General features: G+C 44.9%; 1 protein-coding gene across 2 annotated transcripts in view; it reads right to left on the bottom strand.

Moving 5' to 3' along the window:
• Positions 1–24,713, bottom strand: part of LOC138472766 (chloride channel protein ClC-Kb-like) — a 639,821-nt gene that overhangs the window by 168,111 nt on the left and 446,997 nt on the right. For both annotated transcript variants that reach the window (XM_069611097.1, XM_069611098.1), the window contains exons 6-8: positions 19,689–19,766; positions 18,611–18,689; positions 11,069–11,194 (exon numbers count right to left, since the gene is read on the bottom strand). In XM_069611097.1, the coding sequence (XP_069467198.1) occupies positions 11,069–11,194; positions 18,611–18,689; positions 19,689–19,766 (283 nt within the window). The remainder of the gene's footprint in view (positions 1–11,068; positions 11,195–18,610; positions 18,690–19,688; positions 19,767–24,713) is intronic.

Below are 24,713 nucleotides of genomic sequence, written 5' to 3'. Positions count from 1 at the left end.
GTGGGAGAAAAGCCCAAATTGGAGACACAACAGTAAAGCAAAAGCACCCCAAACTGGTACAGAGATTGGAAGCTACTTTCTTGTTGCCTGACCTTGGGGTGATATGTTACGTAGGTAACACGAGTGGTTGGATTTTTTGTAATACAGCAATTGCTGTACTCCCCACTGAGACCACACCTACATTCAAGGTCACTGCTGGTTGACGACTGGCTTCACAGGCGAACACCGGCAAACACGGGTGGAACTGTTTCTTCAAGAGCTGCCCTTTGCCTTGGCCCATTAGCCGAGGGCTGCTCAGTCAGGAGGGCTGCCCTGTGTGGATATCCTAAGTCCAGTTGTTGGCCAATCAGAGGCCTGGTGGGTGTGTTGGGAGGAGGGCATGCTGTGCAAACAGAAGCCGGTCTCGTGGGGAAAGGGAAAGGGGGCGCAACACGCACAGAGTGCTTTCAGGGCAAATTCCCTAAAAAGGCAAAATAAATCAAACATGAAAGACAAAATGCCCCAGCAAAAACTTACTTTGCTCCCAGCAAAATGAATTCTATACCATGTTAGGGGTGTGTGTCTTGCAGGGAGAAACTAAAGAAGAGGGTTAGGCTTGTGTTTGCAATGTCATGAAAAATGCCTGTTCAAGGGAATGGTGCTGCAGTGAAAGGCAGCCAATGGGATTGTGAGGATTAGATTTCCATGTGGAGGGCCAACCCATTTGTATTTTGGGTAATGACTTGTAAGGGAACATGAGGGCAATGTGGGAGTGTGTTTAGTGTTATGGAAATGCATAAATACTGTATCTGTACTGTGGTTGAGGAGAGACTCCGGTTAGATCAATCTCCAAGGAGTTGTCTAGCCTCTCTCCCAACAGCTGTTATGAAAATAAACTTGGTGTAATGACAATGTGCATTCACTTCTTTTTAAGAAGGAGGCTATTTTAGTTCTGAGATCAACCGTTCGAGAGGTCAGGAGGGAGAAGAAGATTGCAGAGTCATCTGTCCAGATTAGGGGACAGGGCAGGGGTATAAAGTTTGTGGTGCCGAATATCGCATCTATGGTGTGTCCTGCAGTGTGGGCAGGGAGGGAAAGGAGTTGTGTCAAGTTGAGGGCTTCTAGGTTGTCTGCGAGTGAGCGGGTCATGGGGTTTGACGGAGTGTCAAACCAGATGTTGAAGTCTCCTAGTATGGTGAGCTAATTACGGGAAAATGATGGGGTCAGAGTGTGTGTTATATAAGAAGGAAGGTGAGCGGGAAGGCCTGACCAGGCTAGTGTCGCGAAAAAAGGAGGTGCGGGCAGTGGGGAGGTGTCAGGGCAAAGGATGGGGTGTTCAGAGGAGGGCGTGGGAACGGTAGATGGGCAAATGGGGTCTGGTAGTTATGGGGGGCTGGGGAATAGAGCTAGCAACGGGTTAGGGTTGGGTAGGTAGATTTGGGTGGAGTAGAGGGGGCAGGGATTGGGGTCTAGGATGGAACAGGGGAGAAGAGAGGAGGTGGGGGTTCCTGAGGCTGCCGAGATCATGGCCCTTTCATGGCATTTGTGCGGCCAGAGGGGTGTTGGTGAGAGTGGGGGGGAGGCTGTCGAGATTGGCGCGTTTGCCACAGCGGTCCATGCTGCACTTAGCGATGGGAAGTGTGTGTTGGTGGGGAGGGGGAAGGTTGTGAAGGAGAAGTGGGAGGAGGGAGAGGTGGAAGAAAGGATGGGTGTGTGTGAGGAGGTGGTTGGGTGGGAGGTGCTGGGGTAGAGGAGGAAGGGATACTGGAGGGGGTCGATGTTTTCATTTCTAGCTTGCAGCTCTGCGTTGGGATGGGCGAGGTCTGTATTGCGGTTGGGTGGGTGGGTAGTGGGTGTGGATGGTTTTAGCGGTAGAGGAGCATTTAACTGAGTGTGGAGAAGGGGATATAAGAGGCTGGGTGTGCGACTGAGCGGGAGAGGGGACAGTTTTTTGAGGCAGAGGGGAGAGGTTGGGTAGGTGGGTCATTATTTAGGTTTATAGAGCACCAGCGTGCCGCTCTGAGCCGTGAGGTGTGGGGCATCGTGTCTAGAGTTGGGAAAGATGATCCCGTAAGCAAATCTTACAGCAGCGCAAAGTGCTCCTGGTATTCAAGACTCACAGTCGTGGGATAATGCACCTAGATTCAGAATGAGTATGAAGGGAGGACAAAAGGATCTTGACAGGGCTTGCTGGAAATGGGAAGAGGATGTGGTTGGTACATTTCTGGGTGCAGAATGGAGAAGGATATTTATCCAAATAATGCCCTTATTTAGAGGTTGGCAGAATTATCGGGACTGCAATCACCATATTCTAAATACTATCACCACCCAGGATGGTAATTGAGGTAAACCCTCCAAACTCCAAGTCGCCGCTAGGCTTCCACATGGAGAAATTACTACTGGTGGTAATTCTACTTGTGATAATCCTTCAGTTTTTCTGGAGGACATACATCCATGCATGTGCTAGAGGTGCTTTCTCCTATGCTACTCCCAATGTATAATTGGGCTGAATTGGAAAATGCTGGTAAATCGTTACCACCCTTTTTCCTTTTACTGCCATACTGAAAATGCGAGCCGAAGTCTTTTCTATGCAATTCTAGGTTATACATGATGTATGTACATTCGTGCATGTCTCTTATCAAATCTTAATGTGTACTTTCTGGAAGCTAACCCAATTTAAAAAAATAAGGCATGCAAGAGCATCAGGTTGGTAGTACAGAGCGCTCTGCCAATGAAAAGGTTAATTGTTAGTAATTGGAGAGTGGCAGGATTCCCTAGCTTTAATATCTGGCTTTGAGATTTTTAAATGTGCTTGGAGGGTGAGGCGGGGGTACATAACTGCAAAGCTGTGGGGGCGGATGACGAGGGTGGTATGTTATGCTTCATATGAAAGGCCATCATCAAATCGCAGAAGCTTCCCGGGAATCTCACGCCACCTTGAGCACGTGGCATGGGATAGGGTGCGAGAAGAGGAGGTTGGCAGAAACATTTCTAACTAATTAGAATAACAAGCAGTGATATTAATTGGCAGACAAGTTGGAATGTGCGGTTAGAAATGCCCCTTGCTGATTGCCAACAGCTTTGCTCACAATTATGTGTTTATGAATTTTTGTAATTGTGTAGGATTACGCTTTGCATTAGTGGTGGTTGTTTCAAAAAACATTTTAAAAAGACCTAATATAATATATGTATGTAGTAGGATGATCCATTTGAGCCGCCTAGTAGGCAGCATTGTGGAATGTGTGGCTCATATCAAATGGACTAGCCTACTTTCACATTTCAGGTGGACGCTTTTTTTCCAAGCCGTTTTAAACCCATCATAATTTTATTGCAGTTTTGTAATTGACAGGCAGCAGGCGCTGCCCTATATTTAAGGTGATAGCCTTGAGTCAAAGGAAATCTGAAAATTTTATTGCTAATAACTTTTTACCTGCATGACTGATTTGGATATTTTCCAAACAAAAAGTATGTCCGCCCCCCACTTCAACCCTCTCCACACTGAGCATTCCGAGAAAGATTTCTTAAAAAAAAAAATGAAAAAGTTATTAAGAAAGCATTAAAACTCTGTTTTCAGCCTACTCCCATTCATTTTCCCATAGAGAAGAAGTTTAAATTTAGTAAACTGAAGCAAAAAAAACTGTTGGGTGGATTTGGACCAAATAAGAAAAAACTTGGTCACAAAGCATTGACTTAATATCCAGGACTGGTTTGGAGTAAATCCTCCCAGTTGTTTTTTTTAAATATTTGACGGCGAAGGAGGTGCCCCCTGCTCCCCTAAAAAAGCTATATCTTGCATGGTACTTTACAGCAGAGTTGCTTCTCAAAATGAAAAAACGCATTTTATTTTCGATGCAAGCTATTACTGGGCTAATACTGGGAAAAGGAAAAACTGAAAATTCTCAAAACACCTATTTGGTGATGGAAAAAAGACTGCAATTGCATCAGGGTAGGTGTGGGGAGGTGGAAAGAGGATACCATTTGAAATTGGAGAGTTGGGAGATCCAGATAAGTTCCAGTTCGAATGGTTTTGGCGACAACCGAAGACACGCTTCAAAAAGAAAATGCGTCACACAAACCAAAGAGTGAATAGAGGTAATGGGGGAGAGGCACGGAGGGGGAAAATGCCGCTGAGGGAAGTGAGCGGGCATGGAAATAGGAGGGGGCAGTTGATGGGTGCCAGAGAGGACTGGGAAGAGTTTTTGATTTTTGAACAGTATCGGGGGAATACTGATGGAATCTGGTGGGCATGGGTAGTTTGTTGTTGTAATATCTGCAATTTGTTGCTGTTATTGGGGGAATATTGGAGGAATCGTGCAGAAATCGAAAAAAATGGAAAAAAAGAAATATTACAACTACAGTGATCACATCTACTAGGGAGGAGGCTAATGGGTCTTTGTGCCAGGGGCCATGGCCAGAGGCCATGATTAGTGGGCCCCAAAGAAACCTATTGGTGCAACATGTACAGTGGCCATGTCTAGTGGGCTCCAAAGAAACCTATTGATGCAAAATGTACAGTGGCCATGGCCGAAGACCAAGGCCAATGGTCAAAGCTGGAGGCCATGGTTAGTGGGCCCCAAAGAAACCTATCTGTGCAACATGTACAGTGGCCACAGCTGAAGGCAGTGGCTAGAAGGCCGCAAAGAAACATAATCGGGCAACAAATACGGTGGCCAAGGATGAAGGCTGTGGTCACTGGCTATGGCTGAAGGCCATTGTTAGTGGGCCTCAAAGAAAGGTATTGGTGCAACATGTACAATGGCCATGGCCAAAGGCCCCGGCTGGTGGGCAGCAAAAAACGTATTGGTGCAACAAGTGCAGTGGCCAAGGACCAAGGCCACGGCTAGTGTGCCCAAAATAAACTAGTGTAACAAAACCCTTGAAATTCATTGAAAAAAAGTTAGGTAGGAAAGAGATAAGGTGATCGGATTTCACATGAAATAACAAAGTTATAAAACCTTTGAAATTCAGTGAAAAAACATTTGTTAATAAAGAGTTACGATTGTTAGGGAAAATTATCATTTCTGTGCTAATTCCCTTCAACCTTAAAGACCCCCAGATCTTCTGCTGGACTCTAGGACTTTTTTAATTTTAAGCCTGGAATGAGTGAGACCTTTTTCTCACTCTCACATGTGTTCTTACCTAATTTGGATTTTGAGTTTTTACTATTTGTGCAGTCTGACAAATTCCATAGGCATCTTCTTTTTGTATGATGACACACAGCACCTTCAGTGATGTGTCACAGAGACATCATTTTAGATGAGTTTAAATACCTTTTCTTGTGTGAACTACAGTTCCCAAGAATAGTAAAGAGAAATTGGCTTTAATTACCTTTTCTCTTTGTAGGTACAGGACAAACCATCTTATGTGGAGTGCTGGGCGGTTAACTTGTATCCCCTTATCCTACTTTCTCATGTAACATATTTATGTTACCCATACTACTTTAAATGGCTGGTGGAAGTGGTTTACTTTTTCCTACCATTGTGCTTTTCTACCACAGGCTGAACCCTCAGCTGCACTACAGCATCCATGGGTGACCATTTTTGTCAAAATGGCCCCTGTCTTCTTATTTCTCCATTTTCTGTTTGTGAGGTCTTGCTTGGGTTTTACTCTATATGTTAAGACAGATTTGAGCCCTTCGTTTATTTTGCCTTCGGCGGGCTTAAGCCCTGAAGCCTGCCCCTGGCTCCATTGTGTCTGGAAGGACAGGATGTGAGGGAGGGTCCTGAAACTCCCCGGTCATGTGTCTCTAGGAATGTCTCAATGCAGCTAGTCCTGATTTTCTGGCTGGCTGTCCCTGCTTTGTGATTTACAGCCTAGGCTGTGCATGAATGGAAGAAACTGCTTAAAAGGCAAGGGTTTGGGGACTACAGGCAGAGCCGACCACTGGGAGAAACACCTGCCAAAGAAACCATGAACAAAGTTTGCTGCAACCTCCTGGACCTTTGAATTGCCGGGAGATGTTTTTCTGCTTTGCTGAATTTTTTCACCTCAACAGAGAAGCTCCGGATAGAACGACCTCTCTCCTTGGGTTATTGGGACCACCTAACCCGGAGAAGAACTCCACTGGACCACCATCCCCGACTTGCTGGGCCTCTCTGTTGCTTCGTAAACCCAATGGCACGGGTCGAGTGTCCGTAGTCGAATGCAACGTCTGCCATGGAACAAATCCGACTAGAAGCTCCAGGGGACTCCTAAGGACCCTCCAGAAGCAGGGCCTCCAGATGCAGAGTCCCCTCACTAGAGTGCAGGACCGAGGGAGCAAAGAGAGTTCAACGAGTGTCCAAGATCCGCACTGCTGCTGTTTGCTAAGCGCTGAAACCACAAAGTGCAGCTGAACCGAGAAGAGCCGTAGCTGCCGACAACCACCCAAGTACCACCGTAGGAGCCGTCCAGAAGTCCTCCCTCTTGTCCCAATGACTGAAGCTCAGGAACAAGGGTCTGCACCACTGTAGCAAGACAGAATCCAGCTGGACTACTCTTCTTCAAGCCAGAGGTACTGTTTAGGCTTGGGGTACTTACCTTATTGCCTTTAGCTGTGCTCTTCTCACTTGGTAATTGCATTGGCTTACCTTTCAGAGTTGATTTCAACTCTCTTCTCACAGGCTTAACAGCTTCTGACCCTACAAGTGATTTTTCTCAAGACTCTAACTTTGTGCAAGACTTTGATCTAAAAAGTGCATCAAATCCATTGACTGTGTCCCAAATGACTGTGGCTCTCCTCGCTCCCTGAAGACTCTTCTAGTCTGTTGACTTTGATAGTGTTTGTCCCTCATAGTTGTAAACTGTTACTGCTGGGAAAGGCTTATCTAGATTTCATTGGAAGATGTAATTGTCCTCTATACTGAGAAAATGTCTAACCTTTTTCCTTCCCTAACCTTTTCCTTTCTACAACCTCAGAATGTGCAAAGTATACTAGTGAGGTATATAAATGCCATTACTGCTCTTGTGATTGAAGTGAACCTCGGGGTGTAGGAATTGTGTAAGAAGCATATAGAAAGATTATCCACTAACTTGTTTTGATCCTGGAAAGTAATTTAAAAGTAGATTTACATTGTTACAACAAATTGCATTTTTAAAGAACGCTTATTTAAAAGTGTGTTAATTAAATAAATAACTATGTATAACTGAAACCTTGAGTGTAAGTGTTACTTGGTTACTTGTATTTATGGATTTCACTTGTACAGCTCTACAGCTCACTTTTACCCCTCTTGAGAAAGGCCTGGCTGCTCAGTCACACTACCAACGTGTGTAGTACAGACCTAGACCAAAAGGTGGGTTACCTAATACCAAGCAGATACGTGTTGTGGAGTCGCACACAGTGTGACTACACCAATTCTTACCTAACAAGGGTGATAAGATTTCACGCAACAAAACCCTTGAAATTCAGCTCCCGCATTTGAAGCAAGTCCACCTCAACGGTGTGCCCCCTGTTGCAGTGTATGATGACAATCACATCATAGATTACATCACTGATGCATCACTAATGACATCTTACATGACATCACTGGTGGTGTCACTAATGACATCATACACAACATCATTGATGAGATCAATAATTACATCATATGTGACTGATTATGTAAATTAGAATATGTGTGTTGCCCACTTTTGATACATATTTGAATTTATTACACTTAACAATAGTAGCAATCTGACAGGGAACAACACAGTCATACACAAATATCATATGATTACAAGTTGAGCATTAACGTGTAGTGCCCGTTAGTTAGCAATTACAATACTTCATTGTAGGGAAAGTACCTAATTCAACTAAATCTATTTCAGTTATTTCAAAGATAATATAATAAGTAGATGTAGAAGTAAAACATAATAAGAACAACAGAGAAATAGAAACATGTTTAATAGTAAATGTTATAAAAATAGTCTATTTCTACACTTAAATTTACAATTCACCTTACCGTAATAACATTACATGAACCACTTTCTTTTTTAATCGATAACACTTTTTTAAAAAAATAATCTCAAATAAAAGAAAGCACATGCCCGTCTCGGGAGGTTGTAGAATGCAGGGGCACTTACACTCTATGTCAACCACCGCTCCTCGCTCCTCTCCAGCACACCTCCCCCATAGCACACGCCCTAGTGGGCCAGTCTTCATACACACAAAGCACACAACCCGCACATCCGTCAAAAGAGAAAACTGCAGCAAACAAACGAAGACACTGGACGTTGCCCCTGCGGACACAATAACCCCAGTGCACACAATCCAAGCACACTCAGAAGGCCGACACGCACAACAGACATCAGTTTCTACTGGTTCTGTAAGTGCCAACAGAAGAACACAACCTCTAACCTATCCCTCTTCCCTCACTAACCTACTCCACCCACTTTCTTATAAAGCCACATGATTGCCTGGAGACCATGCAAATGTTAGCAGTGGGGGCTATAAATCAACATAAAACAACATCACCCTGGTTCTGAAAACCCAAGAAGGATCATATCCAACTCCTTGTGCATTGCACACTTTTAGAAATGTGTGGCATCATTTTTTGTGCACACATTTCCAAACACTGTAACCAGGACCAGCCGATAAATGATGGCATTTTCCATCCACCAGCCTCATGTTTAAATAGAATAATCAGAATGAAACCCAGCATTGTGCAGGCCACCGAGCTTCGCTTGCAACAAGCTGCCCTGGAAAGAAGACACACAAAGGATCTTTCCACGTTCCCCAAGTCACTAAGGACCCAGATCGTCTGGCCTTCCAGTCCCAGCATGCACCAACTATCACATTTTTAATGCGTTGTCAGGGAAGTGCCAAGAGGCACTCAGTATTGCGTTATGAGCTTTCCAAAACATGCAGGAACTCTACCATTTCACCTATCACGAATTACCCTCCTCAATTATTATCCCATTCGTTTGTCCCCAAAATATAATTCCTCGCTCCATGATTGTATGTAAGAGCATTCAAGGGTGACGGAAGACACACCCATCACATGTAAGCTGAGGGTAGCGGTTTCTCAGAACAGGTGTAGCCTTTACATGCAATGCATGCGCTGGTTTCAGGACACACAGTAGTGGGTGTGCAGGTCATTTGTTTTAATATTATGATTCACATGCATGCAGTGAAATCAAACAAGGCAAAGCACTTCTTTCCCGCGAACTACAATTTGATGCAAGTCTCTCTACCAGCACTGGGGACAATGCCTCATGATCATGCTCCTAACCATGTAACACCTATGTTCCTAGGTTGTGCTCAATGGAAGGAACTACTAACCACAGATCGTAAACTGTATGAATACTCCTTGCAACAATAGCAGTTATGGGCCCGGCATAAATAGCCAACTCTGGGTGACAGATGATGTTGTCGTTCACTGAATACTAGGTCCCAATGTCCCTCATGAGGTTGCCGGAATGCCGCTGGTAGCACTGGAGGCTTCCCGGCAACCTCGGCTTACTGTTTCCGCCACCCGGTATCCCGGTGATACCGGGATATTACAGGCGACGGAGGTACGGTTAGTTCACATTCCCATGGCGTCAAATAGGATTCCATGGGGATGGGAAGACTAAAGCACTGGCATCACTGTTAACAGTGCTTTAGTGAACTATATCCCGGTAGGGGCCTGATGGTAGTTCACTGTCCCTACTGGCAGACACAGAGTATGTGGTCCGAAAAGGAGCCGGTAATCGTTGTTACCAGCACTTTTTTCTGGACCGGCATGGCTGTAATGAGTCCCAATGTGTCAAACAGTCTGGGCAAGAGCTTGCGTAGATGAGGAAAAGGGTTGCTGCTATCAGGAAGTGTTGTACATTCTCATCATAGCTACCCACCACAGGTCCACACTTCCCCCATTTTCTCTCCACTCGACTGAAGATATAATTCAGTATATATTAGCAGTGCTGCAGCATTCTGTGGAGTCTGCTTCTGGTCCTTCAACTAGGAAAGGCTGTCCTTGGTCCTGCTGATTACCATACAAAAAAAGTCGCCCATTCCAGGGTGCAAGCTTAAATAGCATTCCTCTATGCATGCAATACGTTCTGGTGCCGCATCTGACCAAATGCATTGAAGCCCTTCAACATATGTGCCCTGAGCCCACCTCACAGTGGCACTCTTTGGATTGGATAGTTCCTTTTGAGTAGGGTCAAATTGATTTGCATATTGTTGGCTACGTTTCATAAGGGCCCAATGCAGCACAACAAGGGGGTAGCAAAAAGACCAGAGGGTGCATCCCCAGTGGCTTACAGTGCTTTCCTGTAGACAAGGGCCATCAAGTTTGCAGATCCCAGTGTAGAACATAAACCAAGCTGACGAAGCAAAGCTTTTGCCAGTGGTAGCATCTTATATTTATTAAAGGTTTAGATGATGGCACTCTGACTAGCAAAGAACATTTAAATTGCAGCCATATAGCGAATGATGTGTACAGATAATGTACAGTACAAAATATACTATCGATAAATGTACCAGCTGGCAGCAAGAGACCAGGTGGTTTTGATTTGAAGGCTGAATTTTTGCTTGAATATTGGGGGGAGGCTTGGTCAGTAGCAAAGCAAAATGTGCGGCCAAATATTGCAGCGGTACAATTTTTTGAAGATAATCCGCCCCATAATTGGAAAATTCAGCAAAGAGATAGATCAATCACAAGGAGTTTAAGAAGCTGGACATTTTTAGGTGCTAGTAATTAGTAAGACATTGGGAGGATTTTGCCCAACTCTAAGGCAAGATTGTAGGTTTGGAAATGCCCTTTCCACTTAAGACAACTTCTCTTCTCAAGAAACCGCATTGCATATCCATAATGTCTCAGCCCATCACAATCCGCTTCGTTCAAAGACCTTGTGCAAATGAAGTCCGTCCTATCAAGCTTCCACTATGGGCAGTCGCTGCCTGAGCACTCCCCAGAACCAAGTTCTTCATGAAGACCCTCGTTGCTTAAAGAATATATGACCGATATTAGGATCTGTAGCCCAACAGCAGGTGCACAAAAATGTTCTGACTCATCAAATGGTACAGCAGAAACCTGAGAAATCTCCGATCCTTGGACCTCCTTGTACCAACCAGCCCCTTTCTCTTTTTGCAACTCACTTTAGCCCATGTGTGGTTGCGGTATCCAGCCGGCACATGCACAGGTACCTTGTTCACTGTTGAAGACAGCCAGGAGCCGGAAGACAAATGCACCGCATGTGGCAGCAAAGAACCCTCTCCAGTAATCCTTCACTGCAAAATGAGATGACATCACTTCCACACTGAACAGGACACCTGCAAGGAAGGAGAAGGAGAAGGGAAGTCTGGTTAGGAGATGCTGTGTAACCCAGTCACTTTGTCTTCGGGTTTCTAGAATTAATTTTGTTTGTACACAAATCAGAGTTGTTATCCCAGTTATAAGTGCTCATGGCAAGAAGATAAAGTTACCCTTATCAAAACTGGTGTCTTTCTTGATCAGGTCTCTCGCCTATCACAAACTAACAGGACATGGAACAAGAGTGGGCCAGGAAGTGCTGCTTAAAGCTCCTGAAAATTAAAGATCTCAATATACACAGAGGCAGGTATGCTACTTCTTGTGGTATGCAGTGATAAAATCACGGCACAAATGTCACCTGTACAAAAATCACGGAATAAATGCTGCGGTTTGACCTGTGAAAGGTGTAAACCATTACACCATTTAACGGGAGCGGGGGTTGCAGGGGTGTCCCCCACTCACCTTAAATGGTATAATGGGTCCAGGGGTTGTGGGGGTGTCCCCCGCATCCTTTACATGGATTGCGGCAGCAAAACCACAGCCTCTTTGCCGCGATATGTTGTGTCCATGACCATTTTTGCCACGATTTTAACACATGGAACCCTTCTTGTGCAATGTTGAACATCAATTACAGTACTCTTTGAATAGACCAGTCAGTGGACAGGTATATCCAATGATTAGAGGGAAGGTGGATGGAGTTTAGGAGGCCACACCCAGCACTCATATTTCCATCCAGTGGCAAAGATTCCAAAAGAAAGAGAGAAAACAGAGGAATAGATTATTCTGAGATTTTTCCAAGGTGATACATAAGCAGGAAGGCCTGCTGAGGACACGTCGCATGCCCCAGGCAAGTGTACATCACAATTATGCCTGAAGGGCCCATTTCACAAGCAAGTCATGAATGCAGTCTTTGCTTTGATTGAGTGTGCAAGGATTCCATGTCAATGCACGCAAAGTTTGAAGCAATAGGGAATACAGGAACCTATGTATTCATGTTTGAGATGCCACTGGTGACAAAAAGGTGGGTGAAAGATCTAAGAGCAGAGGTTCTGTGGCAGAACAACTTCAATGCCAGTTTGGCATATAACCCATGGAAAAAAGTACAAGTGTAATCAATGTAAAAACCCCTGAAGGTACATTTATTAATGCCTTGTGAAATATGAAAGGACTTCAGAAATATAGGAGGCCAGATAGGCCTCAGCCCTATCTGGTCTCACTGCTTAGCCATTCTAGGGGGGCACCTGAATAAAAGTATTACATCGCACTGCCACTGCTGACAAAAAAGTTGCCAAACAAAAGGGCGAAGTTCATCAAATAAAATTAAATTCATACGATGCCTCAGCTTCAAAGATTGTAAGCATGAAAGAAGACACACCAACATTGGGATTCGCTATCAAGGAGCAAGCCACACCAAGCAAAAGAGCTGAAGCAGGAAATTGGAAATGATGGTCAGTAGCCTTCTTAAAGAGGGGTGGAGACTCCCACAGGATGTTGTGTAGACCCAAACATGCTCAAGAAAGATTTCTGACATATTCACCTACCTGGAATTTTCGAGATATCCACTGAAAGGTTGGACATTGTTCACCATGCGTGCAAGAGGACCCATGTGATGCTCTACAGTCATGCAACAAAACAACTGGTTCTTATATTATGACCTTGTGGAGGCCATCCTGGCTGCACCGGCCATGTTTATTTATTATGGGATCTGAACAAAAACTAGTTGCAGACAACCATGCCCCTTGTGTTCAGAGATGAAGGATAGGAACGAAGACTGCTGCCCCGTCCTTCAAATGGCAATGTCATTTATATGAAGGGTTAATGTGAAATTGCTTGAGAGCAAGAAGCGTTCCGCGAACCAAAGCTGGCAAGGACATATTAAACTAGATGCTGGGGCATCGATGGAGTCTGCCGCCAAACCTTTGGAAGACGAAGCTACAGAATAGGCGTTAAAGGATTAAGTAACTTGTTTCAACCAGTTAACAATGAAGGCATATAACATCACCCTTAAATTCCCTGACCTCTGACTATCCAGGATGCAAACCTTCAGCCTTTGCTGATTGTTTTTTGGTTTCATGCTATTGTTTAAAGCGCTGACTTGTTCAAGAGTACCAGAGCGCTGTACAGCGTGTGAGTAGCCAGCAGGTGGAATGTCAACTTTTAACAGTATAGCAGTACCGAGATTTGTGTTCTGTGTGTCCAATAGGATTAGCCCATAGTCGGGTAATGTTGAAAAAGCCACGTTTTGAGAAATGTGTGAAATTGAAGAAAAGTGGAGGCATTCCAAGTCGATACTGGGATCGAGTTCCAGAGGGTGGGTGCGTGACAAGAGAAGGACTGTTTGTGGGACCTCTCTTGGCGGATTAGCTATGATCCGAGCCAGTTGGTCGATTTTCTGCGCAAGAATCATGTGACACCAGATATGTGGAGCTTAGCTACCAGGTACACGGTTGTGCTTCTCGTGACTGCTTTGTAGATGATACATGCAGTCTTGAAAAGTGTCCTGGCCTGGAGAAGAAGTCAATGTAATTTGTGCAGGACCGGAGTGATTTGGTCACATTTCTGCACACCTGTAATAAGAAGTGCTGCAACGTGGTGGACAGCTTTTGGGGGGGCCAGGTGAGCGGCTGGGATCCCTGTGCGGAGGGCATTTCGCCCATCTATGTGAGAGATCGCAAGGGCTTGCTCTACGGTCCTGTTGAGGAGCAGCTATATACATCTGCAGGCGATCCTGCCCACTACCTCCCCTGTACTGGAGACATGAGATTGTGCCGTGCTTCACACCCGCCGTTGTGCCAATACAGCAGCAAATGTTTGGAAGAAGATATCCATTAAGAGAGCCTTATCGAATGTATCCTCTAAGTGACAATAACCTGCAGAAGGTATTCCCGGAAGGGATATGAGAAGGGGCAAGGAAGACGAGCCAGTGACGTCATGAGAAAATGTACTGGATGTCTTGAGACATTGGCTGAAGATATGTATGGATCCTAGAGCACCAATGACAGAGTAAAGGATCAAGTGAACCCTTAAATGTAAAAGAAGAAGATTACACGTGTACAAAGTGCTGAAGAAAATAACTGTTTAATAAATGTACAAACGCTGTAACGCAAGGTAGATCAAGTCATCGTATAGGCTAGCTATGAGTAGTGAGTAGAATGCAGGCAAAGCCGCCACTATATAGAAACTGGACATTTCTAACATGAAATAAGCAAGCCAGAAACCGTGTACGGAGAATGGAAAGGTTCTGTCACAGCAGAATGAGCGGGCTCATGGAGCTGCATGGCGAGGCTGCCTGGCCTGAAATCAAGACTCGAGGAATCGAGGTCAGCTATCTGTAACTGAAGAAGAACAAGTGTGCAGAGGATGATCCTTCTCACGTTAAGGTGCAAGAAAAGACATATGAGATGACAAGTTTTAATTCATTTAGAGCATTTAAAAGCTGCAAAATGGACAAGATCGTGATCTCCTGTCACGTGAGCCTAGGATGTAGATAGAGTTGAACTTGCAGTTCCAGACCCGATAAGCAAGTGCCCTCATTCCCAAAGACAAGAATATTCTGCAAGGCCAAGTACAAAGAAAATGTCATGGCAGAAGGCATGGGTGATGAGAGATGCTAGGCTAATTGGGTGGTGAGGTACCGTTATGTTCTATTTCCCTGCACCTGAGTCTAGGCTAGCGTGCTGCTAAATTAACCAAATGTTCCAGACATGGCACAAGCGTGCCAACCAATTGTATTAGTCTGTATAACAAAGGACCTTATAGTTGTAAGACCAATAAGAAACCGTGTATCTAATGTTTCTAATGTTTCTGAGATTACATGTTTTAGAGGTAGGCATACCAATAAGAGCCAATAACAATCCTAGCTCCTATAGAAGTGTATACGTAGATGTCTACCTTAACCAATCCCTGCCCTTGATAGGTTTTGTACTATTGCCGTGTAGAGTGACGTCATGACGCACGAAAAGTGTGTAAAGCCTTAAATTGTCCATCGAGTTTCGTTGTAATCTCCCCATTTTAGATCATTGTTAATAAAAAAGTTATTTGCCATCTTCTTGAGTTTGTCCAGTTATTTGAACTCAGAATTATTCTGGTATAATCCCATCCATTACTAAATGCACATTCCAAAAGTACATGACCTCAGTCCGGAAGTCATGTGGTAGGATGAAGGGTTTGATTTTGCAAAGGGTGGAGATTTGGAGCCAGGCTGTTTGGGCCTCTTGGCTATGTGTTTCTGGAAGGATAGGCTGGGACAATAGGCTGCTGTCAATGATTAAGACTAAGGATTTTGCTGAATTAAAAAACTGCAGATTAAATCCTTCTAGGCGCACATTATTGAGCAAATTATTGTTGAGCAAGGGGGTGAATTTGGTCTTGCCTGGGTCAAGTTTGAGGTAGGCAGCCAACATCCATGTCTAGGTAATCTTGTAGATAAATGTTGTGCAGGATTTGTATTCTCATGTGCAACTGAGCATCGTCGCATATTGGTGGATGGCTACAGTGAGTGGGGTCTTTGAAGAGTACACCCGGATGCTCCAAATAAATGTTAAAAAGGATTGGTGAGATGATGGATCCTTGGGGGTACTCTAAAGAAGACTGGGAGTTGATTAGAATGCAATATGTTCATCTGGACAGCCTAGTGTCTGCCTGATAGATAGGAGGTAATCCAATTCAGAACAGTGCCAGAGAATCTCATCCTGTCATCAAGAAGGAAGAGGAGGATACATTGCTTGACTATGTCCAATGCATCTGAGAGGTCAAGGAGTACATTGAGGCATGGGTTACCCTTATCCATGATTGGAGGGCATCATCAACCGCCTGGATGGAGGCTGTCTTGATGCTACACTTGCAGCGGAGCCCTGACTAATAGTCATTTAGGTGGTCTACTAGATTGATTCTGGTGAGTAGTTGTGTAGTGGCTACTTTTTCCAAGATTTTGCCAATAAACAGGAGGGTGGTAATAGGCCGGTAGTTGGCCAGGTCCTCTGGGTCAAAAGAGGTTGTATGAGACCAGTCTTCAGTCTGGGAATTACTCTTCTGTGAGAAGGTATTAATGATGCTGAGTAGTTCATTGAGGGCCGGGCCCATCAATTAGTTAATGATGGAGGCCATGATTATTCAGAGTAGGAAATATGTTTGAGAGAGGGGATTGTTTTTAGGAGGTCTAGGGGAGAGTGAGGAAAGAATTCAGTCTGGAGGGGCAGTGTGTGTGCTGGAGTGCGGGGGTGGTGGGGCTAATGCTGTGGGAGGTCGATTCTATGATCTGTGGATTTTTTCTATTTTTACAATAAAATAGATTTTTATTCTGTTGCATTTTTCATGAGTTGCTTGCACCGTGGGGTTAGGTGAGGGCTTGGTACAATGCTCGACTACTTCAAATGGGGCTTTGCTCATGTTAGAGGTTGCCGCAATGGCAGTGAAGTAATAAGCAGCTTTGGCCTTGGTAATGAGAATCCTACATTTGGCACAGAGAGATTGGAAGTTGGTCAGGTCTCCAGGGTTACGGTTTTTGCAACATCTCTCTAGGGTTGTGATTAAGCATTTGTTCGAGGCAAGCTTGGGGTGTAACAAGGAGCAGTTTGTTTGGTCTTAGTCTGCATGGTTTTTAGGGTGGCATGAGTGTCCACCAGATTCATGGCTAAGTTGCTGAATAATTTTAGGAGGACTGAGTCAGACCCTGTAGTGGGGAAGTCTGCAAAGTGGTCTTCCAGCTCATTGGGAAGGTGCAAACAGAAACATTACGGGGCAACACCATGTCTGGAAATACAAGGAGATCACCAAATGTCCAGGTTCCCACTGATGAAAATAATGTAGATGACAACCCAAGTATACTGTCTATGCATTTAAAAATCCAGTGAAGCAAATCACAACCAGGGGTTTCCTGTGAATAATTAACAACCCTCATAGTTGTGTGGCCAGCCTCACAGAGGGCGAGAGTAGGTGCCCCGATGTTTCCTTATGCACCACTTGAGAGACACATTCTTTGAACTGAAAGAACCTTCAACCCCAAAACTGAAAGAAAAGCTTTCGGATCCAGGATGTGATATGGTTCATATGAACAAAGGAGACATTGATTTGTAAAGGGGCTCACTGTCTGGAGAAGGAAACATCTTGCCTTGAGGTGCCCAGGAGGTTTCCGAGCAATTTAATCCACCCCTAAAAACATGATATTAATGCTGTTTCAGATCATCTTAAATTGTTATGTCAAAAAGCAGCTTCTTGACATTGTCTTGACTGACTTTTCAAAAGAGACACTGGCTCAGTCCGGTGCCCATCATCTGTTTCTCAGTTTTGTATTGAGGAACAGCCATTATAGTACCGTGGCTTCGCCCAGACTGCACCCAACCCCCCCCCCCCCCCTCCCACCAGGCCCCAGCTTAAACACATCACTGAGTTTTAAACCAGTTCTTATGTCTGATTACAACTGATCTTCGCCATGGAAGAGACAGGAAGGGGCAGACGACATTTACCAATATCTATGGAAATGTTTGAATGTTTGATTAATGAACACTACGTAGTGAATGCTCAAGTGAGTCTTATATGGGTTGTGGGAACCCTTTTTAACTAAGGTTTCTTTGAGAGCTCAGGCACGTTTGATTTGTTAGAGCAAATTGGCCCATCAAGTAATCACAAGGGCTTTGAGAGGAAACATTGAATTCAGTATTGAAAGCAGCAGCATCAGGTAAATGATTCCGAGACTTGATTCAATCCTCAATTGCGTTGCCACTGAGGTTTTAATTGTTTAACCTTAACGAATAATTAAATGCAAACAAGTGCTCTGCTTTTCTGTTTATAGTCAAAATAAATATCTGCCAGCGAGGACACTACTTCTAAAAATCACAAAACACTCAATAACTGAAATCCTGCTAAAAGAAAAAGCATCAACATACATATTGTTTCCTGCTTTAAGAAACTTGGATAATCTCTAGTTTTGAAGTGAGTGTGAATGTATGCAGTTGTACTTTCCCCAGACTGGGCAACTGACAAGACAGGTCATTTTAGGACGGTGTTAAATGGAAATCGAAACTGTAGAGAACAGTTTAGCCTTCATAACTCCTGATAGGAAAACAACAGTTTCTGGTTGGGAGATGTTGCTCAGTGTTACTTGCAATCCCTAGTGAGGCAGAGGCTGAATGACTGATGCCATAGGGACGCCTCTACCCCTGCACATGACCCCTCCTATTTGGAAGACTTCTGCATTATATGGAGGAAGACTACATCACAATTAAAAAGAATCATTGTTTTCCACAATGTCGAATTTGTGTCCAAAATCCACTCCTTAAGTTTACTATCGATAGATTGGGAAAACTACAAAACATGCTTTGTTTCTTGCTTCTCGAATGGCTTATCTCTTTATCAGCCAATCACGTTAACTGACCAACAGAACAGAAGGGTTTACCACGTGCCTGCATATCCCCATAAACCTTTTAAAGATTTCTTACCACTAATCGGGGCCCCAAAGACAGTGGAGACCCCAACTGCTGCAGCTGCCACCAGCATCTCGTACTGTTTGCTCTTATTCTGAAAAATGAAAATAAATCATAGTTTCATGAGTGTCTGAAGAGAAAAATCAATTGGATTCAAAAAATACAATAAAATGTCTCTTGGACACATCCACTCTGCCCCTTTTCCAGTGGTGCATACTCAGGAAGCCCTGGAGTCCAACACACACGTGCCCCCAATTATTACCCTGATTCTGAGGCAGTCACCCTGACCCCCGACCCCACTCACAGGCTGAAACACTGCTGTGGCCATTTTGCCTGCAACATCTACTCTTATGTCAAACCAACAAATTGGCTACAGCTCCATTCAGGGGCACCCATTATTGTATTGTATTATAGTCCCGCGTTTCCGCGCCCTGATGCCTGCGGGCTGTCGGCGCGTTACAAACACATAGAAATAGAAATAGTCATCATTTATATGGTGCCATTTCCCCCATTTGTATGGCCTCAATGCGCTTTGTGGTTGGAACCCCCTCAGGGAGCAAAGTGACGGTATGGGAAGTTCAAAGAGTTTAGTTTAGGATGCTTGTGCACATTCTACCAGGATTACGTTTTAGGAGGGTTGCAGTATGCAGCCCGGAGGTCAGACAGGTGGGCGGGTGCTGTCAGTGCTTGAGATAGAGGGCTAATGCAGGAGCCTCGATGTGTGCCCAGCTAGACTGACATTTTTCATAGGATGTCGCTGCATACTAATGGCATAGGTGTTGACTCAGGTTATGGGTTTCAGTGCGAACGGCTATGCGTACAGCTAGACCCGATGGAGGTTTTACCTGTCTGAGATCCAGCCATGGAAGAACCTAGCCGGACCCCCAAGCGCTCCATATCACCATTGCTGCTAGTCCCTTTCGCATCTTCCCTATAGCTGCCACCAAGGGCTTCCTCAGGGTGAGGCGTAGTTTCAGAGGTGTCCTTGGTGCGGCACTAAAAGTCATGTAAAGGGATATTGCAACCTGAGGGCTATGGTCTCAGTTCCCGGCCTGGCCCTTCACCATGCCTCTGTTACATCTTACCTCCTTACCTCATACTCAGCCGTGACAGAGGATCGCATCCTTCCCAGGTAGGCAGCAATCATACTAGAGAGATGGACGAAAGGGCCCTGGAGAAGGAGAAAATGTAAGAAACTTCAAACAAATTGTCTCTCCACTGTCCTTCTGTCTAAAATTCCCTAAATCAAGTGCATCCTTTGAGGAAGCCAGGTGTAGTGAAAGGGATTGTCATGATGTTGCTTGCAAGCCATGTGCACTCATTTGTAAACTCTGATGTAATCAATCTTTCTAATGCTGTTTTAATAGAATAGCTTCAACATTTGCTAGGTTCAGTGAGCAGTATTTCCTGTCTTTTTTCATTCATATTTGTATTAAACTATTTCAATATTATCCAACAAATGGTCATTGGGATGAAGGTTTGTGTGTTGTCACTTCTTTTGAGGTCATCAGGGGTCAAATGAGCAGTGTCCCTTTAGCTGCCAAACAATGATGTTGCTGCCCTATTCCGTGTAGGAAGAAGTTACATAGCCCCAAAGTTCAAATTCCTATCCCACTTCCAGTCACTTTAGTGTCAGCTGTCATGCCCTAAGTGGGCGCAATAGAGGGGGTGCTCTGTAAATTCCCAGGCATCGTACAACCTCGTGCTAGCAGCTGCACAGGATTGCTACAGGGAAAAGCTCTGTGGGTGCTGCTCCACTGCTCAGGAAGGCATGGCTAGGAAGGGACTGGGGGAAAAAAAGGGCTGTAGCCACGGGTCTTTTAGTTGTAGCCCCGGATGGAAGCTCAGTTTAGCTAGCCCGGAGACCTGCCAGTTCTGACATTAGCGTAGCCCCCTGGATCTTTTACAAACCTAGCAACACCCCTGTGGCTTAGGAACCGCGGGGCAGTTTCAGTATTGAGAACAAGTGAGTAAGAGAAAGGGCCACACACAGACCCTAAAAACAACTCAGACCATTTCTAAGGATCGGAGGGAGTGCGGCCAAAAGTATGTCGGGAAAATAGATTGCACACGTGACTGAGATATTCCTTGATTTACAGGCCATAAGGGGCCATTCAGTACAACACATATGAAAGGTCAACGTATGTGAGTTTTCCACGCAAGCAGATGCTACAAACATAGCACACCAGGGCCCAGGCCAGCATTCATCAGGTTCGAAACATAAACAACCCCTTCTGTGCCAGCGTTCAACCCACGGCTCTCAATTAACTAAAAAAACAGCCCATTCGCTCGATCCGTCACCAACGTGGGCAGCAAGCACCCTGCTGTGAGCTGGTGGTGGGTGGTTGGTCAGGAGCTTGCAGGGGCTGGAAGATCTATTCTGGCAGTCGTCGATGTAATGGTGATCAAAGTTTCAAATGGAGGCAGTCACTAGCACATGAATGCAATACTTGTTCAAATGTTTGTGTTGCAGTCTAATGTCACTTTGGCTAGGAGCAGGTTCTGTAGCTCCTGCAGGGCGAAGTTCTAGTAGTTTACTGTTTCTGAGAGAGCCAAAAGTCACCTTGCAGCCGGTTCTCAGCACTTTTCTGCCTTGTGGCGCAGTTGCAATTTTACATCTCGTGTTAAGATACCAGCCTGATTATCGGATAGCTCGACATGTCTTTTTCTGATGCTTTAAGGAACGTGATCAGAGTAATATTTCACCTTATGGTAGGGCTAGTCCTTTACCTGGTTCCACTTCCTGCAAACAGTAGGACTCAGCACTGCAAAAAAAGTCTAAGCGAGAGAGGCAATGTAATTGTAATTGGTTATAACGTGCTTGATACCCAGAAGTTTTTAAGTGCGGATCCGGGGATCGAACCTGCGTAGCCCTGCGTCGTCTTGTTACATGGAGAACGTGTTGCCCATAAGCTATCCTCCCGAGATGTCCTCTAACATCACATTACCTTCATTGCAGAAAGTAGGCTGTGCTGGGCTCTGGCAATGCCCAAGAGAAATTAAAGTAACTATTCCCTGCTCACTCTCTTTGCTGCGAACATCCATAAATGGGCTTGTTCTAGGCAGACAAGCTGGTGTGTGACTCCTCAGAACAATTCCCAGACCAGGCTGCTTGGGAGCTTATGGTGTCGGGGAGCCTTAAGGAGATGGCAGTGTTGCGGGGGCGAGATTTCTCTAGGGCTGAGCCTGGGCTCTCCTGGAGTTCTCTCCATAGTCCAGCATTTACCTTTAGCCTTTTTCTGTCCTGCAGTTAATGGCCCTCATTATGAGTTTGCCGGTATCTTGGCAGTAATACTGTCTGGATCCCAGCAAACTGTAATACTGTTACCGGCACTCAGTTCAACGATATTACCGCCAGATTACCAGTGCCGGAAACGGTAGTAAATCCCCATTCATTGGAGTCCCATTGGACTCCATGGGGGATTTGCCGGTATTACTGGTACCGGTAATGCTGGTGATTTTTGCCAGTAAGGCGCTGGAGTTATCTTCAGCTAAAAGTTGGCACATTATTACTGCCCCGGCAAAGTTGCAGTGAGCCCCATGTTGTCTCTTGTCTAATTAAGGAGAATTGTGATTTTGGGTTCCATAGGGATGTTAAGGCACCTTACAGACAAAAATACTTTGGCAAAGCGCCTGGGGCGGGAGAGAACCTGCGACAGTCTGAGGGCAAGCAAGGAGGTGGTACTTGTCAAAATCATGTTCTGATGTAGTGTTGTTGGTGAACTGGATAATTTATAGGTAGTGAAGCAACCGTAACCCTATGTCTTTGACGGCAAGCCTAAGGAGTGTGGCACGGTGCGTGTGACCCAAGGAAGTCTGGGAGTCAGTCGGTCAAACTCAGAAGATGAACAATTCCAGGCTCATCCCATACACCCCTTGTGGGAATTCAAGTTGGCTAAATAAATGTTCTTTCTACAGAATCCAGTTACTGACATATGGGTGTTCTGGCTTTGGACTACATAAGACCAAAAGGAAAACCAAGGGATGCTTAACTTAAAAAAAAAAAAGCAGCTTAACCCAACAAAATCCATTACACACCAACAGTTTCCAAAATGCACCACAGATGATCTCCAAAGCAGGTCTTTAAATGTCCGAAAATAATGTGCCAGAAACTGTTCTCAGGAGAAACCAGGTTTAATTGGTCAGCTGAAATTTCCACCAGTGACAGTTCTTTAACTCTATTATAAACACAGTTTGCGATTATTTTCAGTAAAAAATTGAAACTAAAAGAAAAAACATCTAACATGAAGGTGTACAAGCATTGGAATCTTTTTTATGGCATGAGATGATTTTGATGTTTTAGCGATTTATATATGTTTAGTTTTCATTCTCCCTTTGAATTGCATTGTGTAATTTATCATTTAATATTTGTAAGTAAGAATGTGAAGTGGGGGCACATGATTACCTTCATTTGCTGAAAATGCACTTTAAAATGGTACAGGGGACCTTAATAATGCCCACTTACCATCCTTCATCTTCCAAGGTCATGTTCGGTGTGGCGACCCTATTTTAACGCCCTTGCCATAGTATTGTGGTGTATTCAGTTGTCATTTATACAGCGCCTTTTCCCATTTGTAGGGCCTCAAAGCGCTTTGTGGTAGGAACGCCCTAAGGGACTGAAGTCCAGATATGGGAAAGTTCTCAGAGGAGGCTTAAGATGTGTGTGTGCATTTAGCCAGGATTAGAAACTAGGAGGTCTGGCTAGGCTCCAGTAAGGTACCCAAGAGGTCAGGCGTAGGGACGGGTGCTGAGGGAGGTCACGACAGAGCGCTAGTGCAGTAGGGTCGGTGTTGTCGCTGTATTGTAATGGCAGAGGTGTTGAGGCAAGTCTGGTGTTTCAGTGTGAATCAGTTATGTGACCAGCTAGAGCGAATTTGTCATAGTCGTAGTTGCATTCTAGAGTGCGTGGATGGATAGCCGTGCCTGCAGCAGATGTCCACCGAAGTGGTGCGTTTATACATAATTTAAGCTCAGATGGAGCTTATCTTTGATGTCGCCTTTACTTTGACCTGTTATCGCTGCTTTGCAAAAAAAGTCATGACTGCTTTCAAATTACTCTTTGCCGGCAGCCTTTGCCAATGGATTCCTATAGAACCTGCCTGATCATTAGCAGGTGCTAATCTGAGGCGGATTCCACAGGGATCCATTTGCTCTACCCCTGAATAAATATCTCATGCAGACACGAAACGTTGTGCTCTTCCAAGATGGAGGAGGGAAGCACAGCAGTGATGCAAACTCCGCTTTGTGCTCCACGTACAACTTGGAAGTGCATGAAAATGAGCTGGAGCGCAGCTCGAAGGCATAAAAGTCTTACGACTTGCTTTTACACTTCGATTTGCAAACCGCTCACTGTAAAATGACACCCATTCGTGTATTGGCAAGATTGTATTTCAAAGTTTAATGTATTGTCAACACGCTTTTGGGCCGCAGGTTTTGTGATGAAATGAAAAGGCCCTTTCGTAAAGGTTGATTTCATGGTTGTCAGCTGACAGACAACAGTGTATGCATACGGGCGTGTGTATTTACAGATTAAGAGCTGTGCAGATGCATGCACACATATGTTTGCTGTGCGTATAGAAAAGGCCATTTCAGCTTCCAAGCCACACATGCCACGGCACTGCCCAGTAGCCACCCCTTGAAGTTCACCTACAGTTCAGAGCCACTGAGCAATGTGTAGGCAATTAACGGTAGCAGGTAGTAATGTCCCCATACATAATGTCGCCAGGAAAAGCTATTGGTGACATTATATGTGGTGATATTAGGCCTCATTACAAGTTTGGCGGTTGCCTTGCTGGTAAATCCGGTAGGCTGCCGCCAAACTTGCAATTGTTTCCAAGCACCCGCGGATGGGCAATTACCAGATCATTATGGTCCAGCCGGAGCCGGTAATTGCCCATTTGCGGGTGCCAGAATTAAATGCTCCCCATTCCCATTTGAGCCCCATAGGGTTCATTGGGAATGGGGAGGTCGGATGCACCGGCACCATTCTGAATGATGCCGGTGCATCCGAAATGCTCTGCTCGCGGGTGCCGTTCCGCCCACCAGGTCAGACGAGTGCGCAGAACTTGTAGTTTGCCGGTCCGGTAACTACGGTACCGGCAACCTTACCGGTACCGTA

This window comes from Ambystoma mexicanum, chromosome 8, assembly GCF_040938575.1.
Source record: "Ambystoma mexicanum isolate Mex_15411 chromosome 8, UKY_AmexF1_1, whole genome shotgun sequence".
Lineage (NCBI taxonomy): Eukaryota > Metazoa > Chordata > Amphibia > Caudata > Ambystomatidae > Ambystoma > Ambystoma mexicanum.
This window is presented reverse-complemented; position numbering and strand designations above follow the sequence as displayed.